The sequence below is a fragment of the Strix aluco genome, chromosome Z, assembly GCF_031877795.1.
Source record: "Strix aluco isolate bStrAlu1 chromosome Z, bStrAlu1.hap1, whole genome shotgun sequence".
NCBI lineage: Eukaryota > Metazoa > Chordata > Aves > Strigiformes > Strigidae > Strix > Strix aluco.
In genome coordinates this window covers 34,917,067-34,931,145 of record NC_133971.1, presented here as the reverse complement: position 1 = coordinate 34,931,145, position 14,079 = coordinate 34,917,067, and the positions used below count along the sequence as shown (strand labels likewise).

The following is a 14,079-nucleotide window of genomic DNA, read 5'->3' as shown; positions in this document are numbered from 1 at the left end:
CTTATTTTGCAGCAAGAAAGAGAAGACTAGAGCTGCCTGCAGGTGGCTCAGAAGTGCTAAATTTAATGTTACTTTGTTTACATAGGACAGTGCTTTACCATATAAAATTTCAGAATGCCCTACTGTAAAAACTAAGCTTTTTTTTTTTCCCCCGGGATGTAAGAAATTTCTCTGCATCAAAAAAAAGTTCCATTTAGATAGAAACAACCAGTCAAAGTATTTAAGATTCTCATTCATGCACCTATTTTCCTTAAAGACAGAAAATATATGCTTTTGTGAATGGAAGTATAACAGCATTGGTGCAATTTGTTTCCCACGTGAAGATGAACCTTCTGAATACATGATTTATATTCTTGTTTTCAAAGGCTTCCTCTAATATGGGTGGTGCAATTTGAGAGAAATAATAGCTAAACTGAGCAATAGTGGCTTCTAGTGGTTTCAGCTTCTCAGTATCTCTGGAGATCAGCTTAAAGAATCTCACACTGGGCACCCGAAAATAGTGTATATTTTTAAATACAAGCTTATCCTCTATCTGTTCTGTGGTTGTCTTATGTGTAAAATTGCATGTTGTAAGATGTATGTCATGAAATGCTTTGAGATGGAAGATGCTCCTGAAGTGTTCCTTATGTATTTTATTTTAGTTAACTAGCTTTTACAAATCTGAGTAGCAGTATTTCTTCAGGAGGTTTTGGAATGACAGTGAGGTTCTGTGATGATTCTGTCTAGCAAATAGTTTTTTCACAGTAGATGTGTAAGAAAATAATTGAATTACGGTCTTCGTTGTTTGAGTGACAGCTTTTGTGCTGTAATAATTACTCCTTAGAAATATATAGGAGGAGAGAGGATTTTGGAGCAGAAAACTGGCACAGAGTGGCAGTAATATCTTCCAGTTTAATTAAGGTGGCAGTGGGAAAAAAGTTTTTTGTATGCTGCTTACCCTGATCACATTACGGTATGATTTTTTTTCTCTTTGAATCACTAGCATATAGATTTATCACAAGCATGCTGTAGTGAGTTTAAATCCCTCTAAGGTGTCTTTAAATTTTCACCTAGAAAGAGAATATTGGGAATTATGTAACAAATGCAATATGATGAGACCAAAGCGTTCACACCATTGCAGTCGTTGTGGACATTGTGTGAGAAGGATGGATCACCACTGTCCATGGTAAGATCAGGACATTTGTTCCAACAATCTGCTGTTGTTCTAGTGAATCATTTCAAAGTCCATGGTCTTGACTGTTGCTCATTTGTCATATTTCTTTCACAGTAGTGCTTAATCATTTAGACATTTAGAGCAGGGAAAGAACAGCTTTGAGACTTCCTTATGTCTACAAGTAAAACTGACAGTAAGAACTGTTGCAGTGTAACATTTTATCATTGTCAAATTGTTATATGCCATATAGTTTTGGAAAACTCACATGTTTTGTTTAAAGACTTGGAATTTTTACTCCTAAACTGATCTCAACATAATTAACTGGTGCATTGCAGATTTATTTCATTTGTTGCAATTTAGTTTCTGATGCTGGAAAAAAATATTTTTTGTAGTAATTTAGACTACACTTTTTCAGTTTTTTATGTTTCTTGGATTGAAATAAAAGATTACAATTTCAACATAGGAGGGGATGCTCTTTATAGTAATAAAAATAGATCATGGTTTCAGACAGTTTTGGGATTTTGGTTTACCGAATGGCTGTGCTGATTAGAAAATATTATTGACTCATACCATGCCCCACTTGCCATAAGCTCTCCAATTTTGTGAGTGAAATTGCTTATTTTAGTGTTCTCTAACTAGTTCAGTCAAAATGAACTAATCTGGCTAAAATTCTCTATTTAAACTGATTGTTTGTAGCTTAAAATTAAAGTAAACATTTCTGTCAATAGTTCTGAGATATCATTTCCAGCAAGACTGCAGTGATGAACTGCAGAGGACAGAGTTGACATCAGGATCGTCCTATGTTGATTTAGCCATTTTTCAAACTACCCTTTTTGTCAATCGCTACTTAAGAAAATAGTGCCAGCATAGTGTTTTTGTCATTGTGGCTTAGCTTGGTACTGATGTCTGTGCCAATGCTTGTATGAAATTGCACCCTGACTGCATTTTTTGCATCAGTGTAACTTCTGTGAAGCAGACTAGACCTAGATTTCAAAGGTTTTGAATATCATACTTAATATTTCTAGAATCCTTGTGATTCCTTTACTCCTTTATGTTAGAGTATACAGAAGGAGTTTCTGAATAGAGATGCCTGTTTAGTCTTCTGTGTCTTAGGCTCCTTCCTAAGTCATGCTTATTTGTCATTGGGGTACCCTGTGATCACATTTATTTCAAACCATTCATTTGCATTTCCAGTTTTTGGACTCTACATAGTTCACAATGAGTGAAATGTGTTGAGTAGCAGGAGATGATATGTATTACTGTGAAATTTTGCAGAGTTTATAAAAATAATTTTCTTACTTGATTATTCCTTCAAGTTGTAGGAGTATCTTTACTCTATGAAGATACAGAGATATATGTCTCCTGTTCTAAGCAGTGATCTCAGTAAGTCAACCTACGCTTCAGGTGGCAGTGTAAGGAAACCACTCTTTACAGTAACTGCCATTTCTAACATACAGAACATCACTTTGATTAAAATTGGAGTGATTGGTCAGTAGTTCTTATGTTTGCTCCATAAATAATCATAACTTCTCTTATTCACAGTATCATAACTGCAGTGTTAAAGGCTTTATATTTCTGCCTTTATATATACACTTTGTTTCTCTGCAGGATTAATAATTGTGTTGGTGAAGACAATCATTGGCTGTTTTTACAGCTGTGTTTCTACACTCAGATCCTTAGTTCCTATACACTGATACTTGATTTCTGCCATTACTACTACTTTTTGCCTCTGAAAAAAGAAAACTGGGTAAGAATCTGTTTTCTCTATGAAGTGAATAAATAGCTAGTACTGCAATGTAATTTATTTTGGTATCTAGTTACTACAATTCTGCTGGCTCAGTTGTTGACAGTAAAGAGAGTTCAACTAGATGTATGTTATCAAGTGAGCAAACTGATTTATGGTAAGTAACAAAATATCATTCTAAAAGGGTATATGATTTCTGTGTTAAAAACACAACATTAGTTTTCTTAGAAGTCTAGGAAAGGACGACAGAACCAGTTATGTTCCTTCAGAAGTGATTCATGAATACTGGGAAGAAGCAAGGTAACTACTTTAGGTGTATTCAAATTTCTTTTTACTTTCTCCAAAGTAAATTTATGCAGAGCATGTATTCTAAGTCCCTGTTTAAAAATGCTGATACTGCCAGAAAAATGAGAAAAAAACATATGATCATTGTGAAAGGAGAAAAATGTACATTGGTTTTGAAGCTATACTTTGTGTTGCCTTGAAAAGGTCATGTGGCTTAAGGGAGAATTAAGTTCAGTTTGTTTTACTTGGACTCTATGCCATTATCATATTTCAGCATCTTGGCATCAGCAAAACACAGTTGAACACACAGAGAAAATGGACTTATGGATTGGAATAGAGTAAAAAATTAGGAGTTTCTTCCATTATGAAACTGAAGTTATGAAGTCTCTGTGTCTGGTGCTCATTTTTGTCTATTATCTGTAATGTTCAGAATATTCAAGAGGTTTTCTTGATAGCTGCTGAATGCTTGAAAGTGCTAGAACAGCAAGGGTGATTTTCTTTTGCAGAAAGTGTTATGAGAATTTATGCCTAAGGAAGCATAAAAACTTCTATCTGAAATGGACTTTGTACTGGACTATAACAAATATAAACACAATAAAGAGAAAAACCTAGAAAACAAGTTTAAAACATATTCAAAATTAGGTAAGTGAAGAGTCTAAGACCATCCCAGGAGTTGTAGTGTACTTTAAATTTTGTTGAGGTTTTTTCCAAGTACCGAAGTGCTGCAGATTTTTTATTCCATGTTGATGAGACACCCCAGCATACTCTCTGCTGATGATGTCACACCCATCTTTCAAGGCTGCTGAAGCCTTGGTTATGGGTAAGGCAAGTCCCATTTTCCATTTGGTTGAACAGCTTAAGTTTGTTATATTGTTTTGTATCCTAAATGGTATGAAGTAACAGTATTAAACTTCCTGAAAAGTTCTATTTCTGCAAAAGAATGGGGCATAGCCTTCCAAACTTCTTACTTGCTCCCATATCAGTCTGCAGTGGATGTGATGTTCGCAAGAAAGTGTATGTGAAGATGATGTGTCAAAGGAGAGCTGAAAATGTAGGAAGACTACTCCTTGGATCATCCAGAACTGATAACAGTGTTATATTCAAGTTTATAGTTAACAACTTTTTATTACATGGAACATACCAAAGTTGAGGTTTTTTGCAAATTTCTCTTAAAATAACTTCCATTCTAAAGGAATTTAATTTTAAAGTTTTTTCATCTATGTGAATATTTCCATTTGTTTTCGTTTAACCCTGGCTGACAGCTAAGCACCATGCAGCTTGCTTGTTCACTCCTCCCTCCTGCTGGTGGGAGTGGGAAGAGAATCAGGAAAGAAAAGTAAAACTTATGGGTTGAAATAAGACCAGTTTAATAACTAAAATAAAGTAATAATATTTGTAATGAAAATTAATATAGCAGAAAGAGAGAGAGAAATAAAACCCAAGAAAAGACAAGTGATGCACAATGCAACTGCTCACCACCCATTGAGCAATGCCTGAGCAGCGATCTGCCCCCCTCCAGCCAACTCCCCCCCAGTTTATGTACTGAGCATGACATTCTACAGTATGGAATATCCCTTTGCCTAGTTTGGGTCACCTGTTCTGGCCGTGCTCCCTCCCAGCTTCTTGTGCACCTGCTCGCTGGCTGAGCACGGGAAACTGAAAAATCCTTACCTTAGGATAAGCACTACTTAGCAACAACTAAAACATCAGTGTGTTATCAGTGTTATTCTCACACTAAATCCAGACCACAGCACCGTGCCAGCTACCAGGAAGAAAATTAACTCTATCCAAGCTGAAACCGGAACTCTAAAAATACAGAAAAGAGAAAAATTTGTTGTCTGTTACTGCGCTGTAAACTGAGACAGACCTGTTAAATGTGTTTCACATTTGTCATTTTGTTTCCAGTTTGTTGCAGATGGGCTTTTCATACTCACTTTGTTTTACAGGCATTGTGAGGTTTGAGGGAGTTATTTTGATTTGTTGTAGGTGCAGTCAAGTTAAAGGGATACGAAATTGCAGTCTTTCTGTATTAGTGAAGAAATCTGTCATCTAAGTAAAATTTCTTACTGATATGTTACATTTTGGGTTTTTGGAATGTTAATATTTTTGAAAGGTAACTAAGGGTAAATTACTTTGCTTCTAGTTTCAGTAGCTTTGTAAACTTGTTTTTAATTTATACACTAAGTTAACCTACTACATTTCTTGACAGAGTAATCTTATATTTTCTGTATTCTGAAGGCTTCCCATGCACAGGGTTTGCAGGTTTCAAACACAAAGGCTTCTCAGTGATACTGGATTGGGTATTGCAGTGCTTCTAAAAGAGTGTTATTTTCCAAAGTTAAAATCTTTGTATGAAATTGACAGAAATTGCTTCTCTAATAGTGTAATTTCATGGTAGAATATTTCCTTTTTATTGTGAGAGTCTCCTGAATGCTCAAATTTAAGTAATTACACCGTGTTTAGATAATGAACCCAAGTTCTATTTATTAACCTTGCTTTTTAAAAGGAGAATGAAAGGGAACCAAATTATTTGCTTGGAGATGGTCTGTGCAAGGGAGGAAAAGGAAAATCATGTTTACTTCAGACAGTTTACAACCTCTAAAAAGGTAATAATAAATAGTTATTTTTATATATGAAAGTTATATATAAAACTTTGTTCCTGATGGTTTAACTGGGTTAATTTCAAGTCTTTTGGAGGAAGACCTATTTTGAATATCTATCCTTTAGAAGATGGGACAGGTTAGGAGGCAGAATACATACGCAATAATTATTGTAACCCATAGTTGCCTGAGGAGTGGATCAGGTTCCCATGTTTGGCTGCCTAAATTTACAGAGTCATGGAAAAAAATGGTGTACTTTGTTGTATTTTGTTTTGATTTAGCTGTGGGGTTTTTGGCTTTATCAATTTGCATATGTAGACACTTCAAGTGACTCTCTTCATTTTGAAAAACTGTATCTATGTTATAGTATATAACATTCTGTGCCTCAGATAAATATGTTTAAACCTTATAGAAAACTTAGTAGACACAGCAGTTCTGGTCCCTTCAGACCTTTGTTAAGTCTAGTATTACACTGAATAGTATTTAGCTTTCTCAGTTTTTCAGCTGCAGGATTGGGGAGGCACACACAGAAGCACGGAAAATCAGTAATAATTTGTTTGGGTGTCTAGTTAATATATCTGCCTGGGAGATGGCATCAGAGCCCCATTGAGCTGATTTTTTTAAGTGTTGCTAAGGATATGATGCCATATAACTTTGTGCCACAGAATAATTTGCCAGAATTATGTCATTTTGACATCAAATGAGCAGGACCAGTGAGAAGATTTGCTTACTGTTAGTTAGATTTTTAGGTAAGCATCCTGCAAGATTCTTTCAGTCTTTGTATATTAATTAAAGCTGAAATACCACAGCATTCCAGAGACCACAGTACCTTCTACCTTTCATGGAAGCACTATTCTTTGTTGAAATTCTGCCTGTAACCAGGAGCTTACATTTTCAAAATTGACAGGGGTCAGTGTTCAGCACAGATTCAAAAAACTGGGTAATTTTTTCTAAACAGCCATCTGGAATTAGCTTATTCCTGCTCATTAAAAATACTTGTGAATTTTTTGGCGGTGTGCCTTCATCTTAATTTTTATTCTTTGGATATAAAATAGTACATAAGACAGAAGCTGTATAACTGAAATTGCTTTTAATGCTGTTGTGAAGTAATCTTTTTATCACAGTGCTGATTAATGCATTATGAAAATACGATCACTCTATGTACATTAGTATTTCCTTCTGAATGAAAACTTGTGTTTTTATTTTTAAAGAGCTAACTCCAAACATTTTAAATTACGTATGTTAAGGTAAGGGTGATAGCTTTAAAGCTAATGGAGGTAGCAATTCAATAAAGATACAATCTTTCTACTTCAGGTCTTACAGCAGAACATTGCTTCATAGTATTCTTGGCTCCTGTAATTTATACACCCTCAGAAAGATGAATTGTGGTTATTGCCTCTGTTTGTCCAGCAGGAGGAGTACAATTACTGCTAGAAAAGAAGGAAATGGTAATTAAATTGTCTATGTAAGATCCTAGCAGAAGAAAAATATATAATTCGAATAAAGCAGCATATGAGTTCCTCTGCTAGCTTTGGTGATTTTCAGAGGCTAAGAGTGAAATGTTCTTAATTTTTTATCTTCATTAAAAAACATTAAGGTCAGGAAGTCTGTATCTTTGAGGAAGTATTCAGTCTTGTGGATAGTGAGATGAGAAGAATAAATACTAGTCTTCTCATGACTACATAGTTGCTCTCTACATGGCTGTGCTGTCACAGGTTCTAGACACAGCTGGTCAAGTAGAAGCAAAAATAAATGTTTTGGCAGTATATTCTACCTAATTCATAGCAGGTTTTTAATCTTTTCATCAAAAGAAGTTTTGCTGATATATTCTGTTTCCTAGAAATGTTGCTAGAATGATTGTCATAGCAAAAACCACTGACATATAAAAACCTAAACCCCTTTGCTCTAGTTTAATTTTGTTCCCCGTTCTGCAGTTATCCATTAGTATGTGGATATGAAATGACATACAGAATGTGAATTAAATTTTTTTTTTTTTTTAAACATGAGTGGATTTTCTCCTGTACCTCTCCTTCTTTCTCTCTGCAAAACCTGGAGTCTCTATTTTTTGTTTAGCTTTTCTGAATCCAACAGCCTGGCTGTATTCTATATTCTACACTGTTTTTATGATAGCCAAGTTGATAGACTGACTTCACCAGACTGGGACAAACATCCTCGGCATTTGCAACTGAGAATAGACGATCAGGTTAACATGTGTTACATGAGATATCTCTTCCCCAAGAGAAAGATAAAGTCTCTTAATATATTTTGTTAGTATATTAATTTCTGTGTATATCATATTTCAGTAAAGAATCAAGATTGAATAAATTAATCTTACATTGTAAATAAAAATTTATGTAGGTTGTTTTTCACCATGTCTCTTCTGGAACAGATACAATAGAACTCTGTTGGTCCTGGTGAAAGCTCTATCCTCTGTAAAGAGTGTGCTGTTTTTAAAGGAATACTGTAAACCCTTGAAAATAATAACCCAATACTTGGAATGTCAGGGACCTGTTAAATGTTTGCATGCCTTTTTTTCAGTTGTTAGCAGGGTAAAAAGAAAGTTGAATTTGGAAGCAGTGGTCATATCATTGCTTATGAGCTTGAGTGAGCTGGACCCATCATTGTTTTTGATCTCTCTCCGGTATGGTAGCATGAAGCTGTAATAGCTGTTTTCCTAGTCAATGGTAGCATTCATCGGTGGGGTCATCCATAACACTTGATGCTCACAAATGAAGACATGTCATGTATTCTGCCATGGGGTTGAGGAAGTCCCACGTGAATCCGTCAGAGACAGGCTTCCTGTGGAATGTTTTGGTATTGCTTGTTAGCGTAAAGATGCCAGATCTCATGGTTTGTAATCCATTCCTCAACATAATCCTACAGACTTACACTTTGTTTCTTATTTTGTGACAAGTTTCTATTGTACACGTTTCTATCCATTTTTATAAGTAGCCAAGAATCCTTGCAGTTTGGCTGGATGGATAGAAGTAGCGGCTAAAGGGAACTTAAAAACCTTTAGAACAGGCAACAGCCTAGAGGGAGGGCACGGTCTGAGCTGTGTATGAAATGCTAAGTAGAAAGACAACGGCAGCTACCCATGTGAACTGAAGTTTTGACAGAGCAGTTAGGTTGTGATGCTGACAAAAGGAGAGGAGAAAAGGGGCTATCTGAAGGGCAGCTCTCACATGGTTAAAACTGTGCATTTAACAGTGGCAAGACCGCATGTGTCAGCCTGGCCCAATGTGGAAGAAAACTGCTATGGGACAAAACCCTATTGTGCCATGAGAATTCATGCATTGGTGATGTTAGCTTATATGTACTTATGCTTTGTGGCTCAGTCTGTGTAGTTCTTTCTCTTAGCACAGATAGTGTGATTTTGGAGCTTGTGGGGGCAGGCAGTCTCATTACTCACACTGCACTGAGATTGGTGAGTCCTAAATGGTGTTTGAACAAGAGGATCTGTTCAAAATGCATTGAAAGAGGGATTGATTAATTACTGACTAGTGTTGGGTGTTGATTTATTATAGTTTTGATTGGTTTTCTTAGAGGGGAAAAATGTTCTTGTAAGGTCTGAGAAGGAATAATAAAAATAAATTGGGTTGAGCTTTTATGTAAAGCAGCAACATCCAAAATGTATTATGATTGTTATCATCACCATAATAATTATTATTGCTGTGATTTAAATGTTTTTTTTTAAATGGTCTTTTTTTTCTATTTTCATGGAGTCACATGTTTTTATTTCAATGCAGAATTGTGAAAGTAGCTCTGTTATTAAGGTCTGATTACCAAAAGACTCTATTCCTGCATATGCTTTGGTTTTTTATAGAAAAATGCTGTTCTGTCTGTACAGATTACTAGGTGAGAGCTCAGTATTGATTTCCAGGTCGTCGTTGCCTCAGAGACTTTGATTCCCTTAGGATTGTGTAATGGCTGGAAAAAACACTGGTGATGCCACCTCTTCTCACTAGTAATTCAGCATCCCCAGTCTTTTGCGATAGATACTTTCATCTTTCCAGAAGGAAGGAAAGACAGAGTAGCATTCCTTGGTCTTCACTTCAGTATGAAAAGTCTTTCCTTTTCTGTACCTCTAGTTTTAACATGGGTTAGAAGGGCCAAATGCAAATGCAATCTGCCTTTCTTATGCTAGGATTTTCTGTTTCATGTGTTGGGTGATGTCTCTTCTTCCTGCTGAAGATGATGCTCAAGAGAAGGAAGGAACTCTTCTAATTAGAGTTTTAAGAGCTGTGTTATAAAGTTTTTTCTAATGTGATGCTAGATCCAGAGTGTGACTTCACTGTTGGCACTCTACTCTTCTTCCGCTGTTTTCTGTCGAGTTTGAATACATTAAAACATTTCTGATATAATAAAACAACATATTTATGAAGATATGAAGAGAAAGTGTTTTACAGCTATTAGAATTTGTGTCTTACCTTGCTTTTCTTTAAAGCTTTGGTGGGATGGTGGAAAGGGGAATAAAGATTATGTGAATGCTTTTATTTTGAGTTGATTTAACTTTGAATTAACTTGTTAACTAAGAAGAGTTTTTAAAAAAATGGAAATGAAGCATGCATTTTCTATAGCAGCAAGAAAGGCCAATACTAACAAGAGCTGGCTTACCAGTTCAGAAAAGACTGGTGGGGTTTGCTTTTTGTTTTAGCTGGTTAACTAGAGATTTCTACTTGTTCATTAAATACTGTCTTTCTTCACAGCTTTAGTAGCCAGTATAAGCTTTTTTCCTGGGTTTATATTTTGAACCTTCATGGATATAATTTAAATCTAAGATCTCACTTTTTTACTAAATATAATTTGCTTTAACTATTCTCTGTATAATTAAAACCCAATATTCCTGAATCTAAGAATTCCTCTTTGTTAAGTCCTACTGGTTGAACGTAAAGAAGGAAAGTTCAAAAGCAGTGAGGTTTTTTTTCATTCAGTTCACTTTTATGTTCTGGTTGTAATTTAAAGTTTACTTGAAAGGTTTTAATAGTTTCCTGCTGTGATCTTGCTTTTCTAAGTGGAAAAACAGATGTGTACATTCAAAAGACAGCCTTGAGAACATAATTGTAACTTATAAATAAGAGAATGTGTGTGTTAACTCATTATCAAAGGGTAAGATGGGGTGTGAACTTGCAGTACAGTAACTGCCATATACAAATGTTTTCCTGTGATAAAAATAAGGTGTTTTATCCTTTGAAAAAGATCTATAAAACTCTCTTACACTTTTCATATTTTCTGCTGGGTGAGAGCAGGCTTTCCAGAGCAGCTGATACAGTAAATTCATTTTCTCCTGTACCCTGAGGCAACTGGGTTGTGCACCCATATCTAAAGTTACAATAATCCACTTAAGGGCAAAATTTAAAAGGTGAAGATAGGTTTATGTTGGATAATAGACAGCATTACAATGAGACCAATCCAATAGAGATACTTGGGTTTTGTAGGTACCATCTGCAAGAGTCAGGCTAGGAATGTTATTTTTATTACAAAAGAGGTGATGTTGAAATTAAATTTTCTGTGGCTGGGAGTCAAGATACAGGAGTCTTATAAATCAGACTGTTTAACAGAATGGTTTTATTATGTTCTGGAGCTTGTGTGTAGCAATCTGGCACAGTTTGAGATGGAAGATCCAGGAATAACCCATTTGAGCTTGATCTGTTCCTAAACCTTAAATACCTGAATAAGGTTTTTTAACAGTCTGGCAAAAACCCCCCAACTGTTTACATGAATAAATAAAAGATTAATAGTTTATAGCACATAAATATATCAGTGATTTCCAGTGTAGCTCAAAAATCCAATACTTGCCTTTATCTGTAAGTCTTCGGGAACAGCTCTTATGTAATATTTCCAGTTGGTTCAAAGAACGGAATTAATTTGTAAGGGCTAAATTCTCTCTCTTCTTTCTGTCTTGTTCTAGGATGTTTTTGTATTTAGGCATGAACTTGCTCTCCTAAGAATATCTGCCTTCATGGGTCTAATAATATTAGGTGGAATAAGTGGACTCTTTTACACTCAGCTAATGGGTATTTTCACTGTAAGTATCTGATTTTAGAAGTATATATAAATAAATATGTTTTATTTTCAATAAAATTAATAAAAGCAGAAAAGCAGATTGCATTTAAGGGAAGAATAGAGAAACACTTGCACTGTGGGGACCTATTTGGTATGTGCTCTGTCAAGCCTCTTGTGTCCAAGGAATCTTAAGAAGCTTTCTAACAAACAAGTGTCTAATAATTCACCTATTAAGGCAATTTCCTGATTTGTATTAGTAAAATAAAACCATACATTGTCCCAGAATCGTGCAGCATACAAGGTATGTATTTGTGGGTTTTGATTTTTGTTTCTGTCTTAAACTCTTATGTGTTCTGGTCTCAATTATACTTTGTGACAGTGAGTCACACTGATAAATCATATATTCTGAGAACACAGACTTTTTGTTAAGTATTTTATTAAATGTGCTTACATTCCTATCTCTTCAGTTACCAAACTGTCGAATGGAATCATGTACAATTTATAGTCCAAATGCATATTCTGTATTTAAAGGTACAGAAAAAAAATCCTCTACATGGAAAAAAATTTCCAGTTAAATGAATTTGGTAATGTAATAAATATCTAAAAGAAACAAGCTTTTATTGCTGTGACATCCTGCTCTGTAAATTAGAAGTTAATCACTGCCAATGAGTTCTTGGAAGTTATCTTTAGAATCCATAGAAGTGTTTGAAGTACTGCAGTGTTGAACAGAGAGAGTACATTAGTTGTATCTGTACGTGTCTGAAAGGGTGTATGATCTGGCCTGAAAAACCTTTTAAAGACAATAATGTACAAGATTACAGCATCTTTGGGACTACAACTGATTGAGATCTGCCTGAGATTTCATTTTGGGATTATGAAGGTTTACACAGTATTAACCTTTCTAGGCGTGTAATGGAAAACCTCCTAACTGTATTATGTAATTCCTTTGTATGGAATAAAGGACAAAAATTACTGTATAGTTTTCCCTTCTGTTAGATAAAACAATAATATTGTTTATTGTTTCTATTGTATTACCTTTACATAAGTTTACTGCCTTCTGCTCTTTGTGTGACTGTAGTTATGCTGTGTATTATTTTTGCCATCCTCCAGCTACCTCACCAGACTGCTTTCTGCACTTTCTGTTAACCCTCAGGTCTACAGATTACCTTTGTGCCCCTTTACTGTGTGCCTGATTTCTTTTCCAGGGTCTTGCTGACAGGTTCTCACCTCCCTGTTTAAATGCTGGCACACAACCTTTGTGTCTGCATCCTCTAGAGTTGGGATTTTTTTCTAATCTGATACTGTGCTTTGCTGGGTATCTAACTGAATTCTGCTAACCCTCACTTCCAGTAGTGGGAGAGACAAACTCGGGGAGCATTAGAGTTCAGATGCTGAAATGTGGATGTCTTTTTAGTCTCTGTTAAATGAATATATGAGAAGGAACAAAAAGCCGTGTGATCGGTACTACACTAAAACACAGAAATGATAGAGAAGAAAACAAGGAACAAAACCCGAGTCTACCATTGTGTTCTGTGTGCTGCCAGAAGCTGGACTAAATTTTGGCAGTGGCCATCAGCATCCATTCAGATACTATTACTGTACATGAAATAAAACTCTCAGACTGAACCTGATTCTGTCAGATACACCTGAAACTTGGGATGTTTCTGTTCTGACACAGGATACCAACTGTGCTGCGTCTGCAACAGGCATGAATTCCCAGTGTGTTCTTTCACTGCTCTGAGCCTTAACACTGTCAGGCTGCTACCACCACTTCAAACTCTTCTAAAGTGCTGTAAAGATCTTTTATTCTATGTCAGTTGTATAATATACTGTGAAGCACATCCCATTACACTTACTGAGCTGGCCACTACCCTGGAACAGATGTGGGCTAATAGCATTTTCAAGGCCAACCTCTTTTTATGTGCTCAAATCATAATGCTGTGGATTGCTGAGTTGCAGTATGCCTGGATAGTCTCTTTTGTCCTCTTTGTCAGACTTTGTGGAACAAACACACCACAGTAGTTGTCGGTATGGATGGACTATGAGGCAGATGTTGGAAAATACAGATCTTTTGCATTAGGGCCTCTCACTTCACCTTACCTGTAGAGGAGGAGCTATTGGGCTTGCCTCATACGGACAAGTTTTTAGGTTTGGGATTGTTGGGTTGAGATTGCTGGGGAAGTGGAAATCCATTACTGGGATCTCCAAACTCTAATTAATTCACACCATGTGGATGCTGTTGCACTGATTCATTGAAGAACATAGGTCATCAAGTCCATACCCTGCTCAAA

At 35.8% G+C, this 14,079-nt stretch overlaps 1 protein-coding gene across 6 annotated transcripts in view; it reads left to right on the top strand.

Moving 5' to 3' along the window:
• Positions 1-14,079, top strand: part of ZDHHC21 (zDHHC palmitoyltransferase 21) — a 45,236-nt gene that overhangs the window by 11,277 nt on the left and 19,880 nt on the right. For all 6 annotated transcript variants that reach the window (XM_074812385.1, XM_074812382.1, XM_074812383.1 and 3 more), the window contains 3 exons: positions 1,054-1,165; positions 2,762-2,900; positions 11,694-11,810. In XM_074812385.1, the coding sequence (XP_074668486.1) occupies positions 1,054-1,165; positions 2,762-2,900; positions 11,694-11,810 (368 nt within the window). The remainder of the gene's footprint in view (positions 1-1,053; positions 1,166-2,761; positions 2,901-11,693; positions 11,811-14,079) is intronic.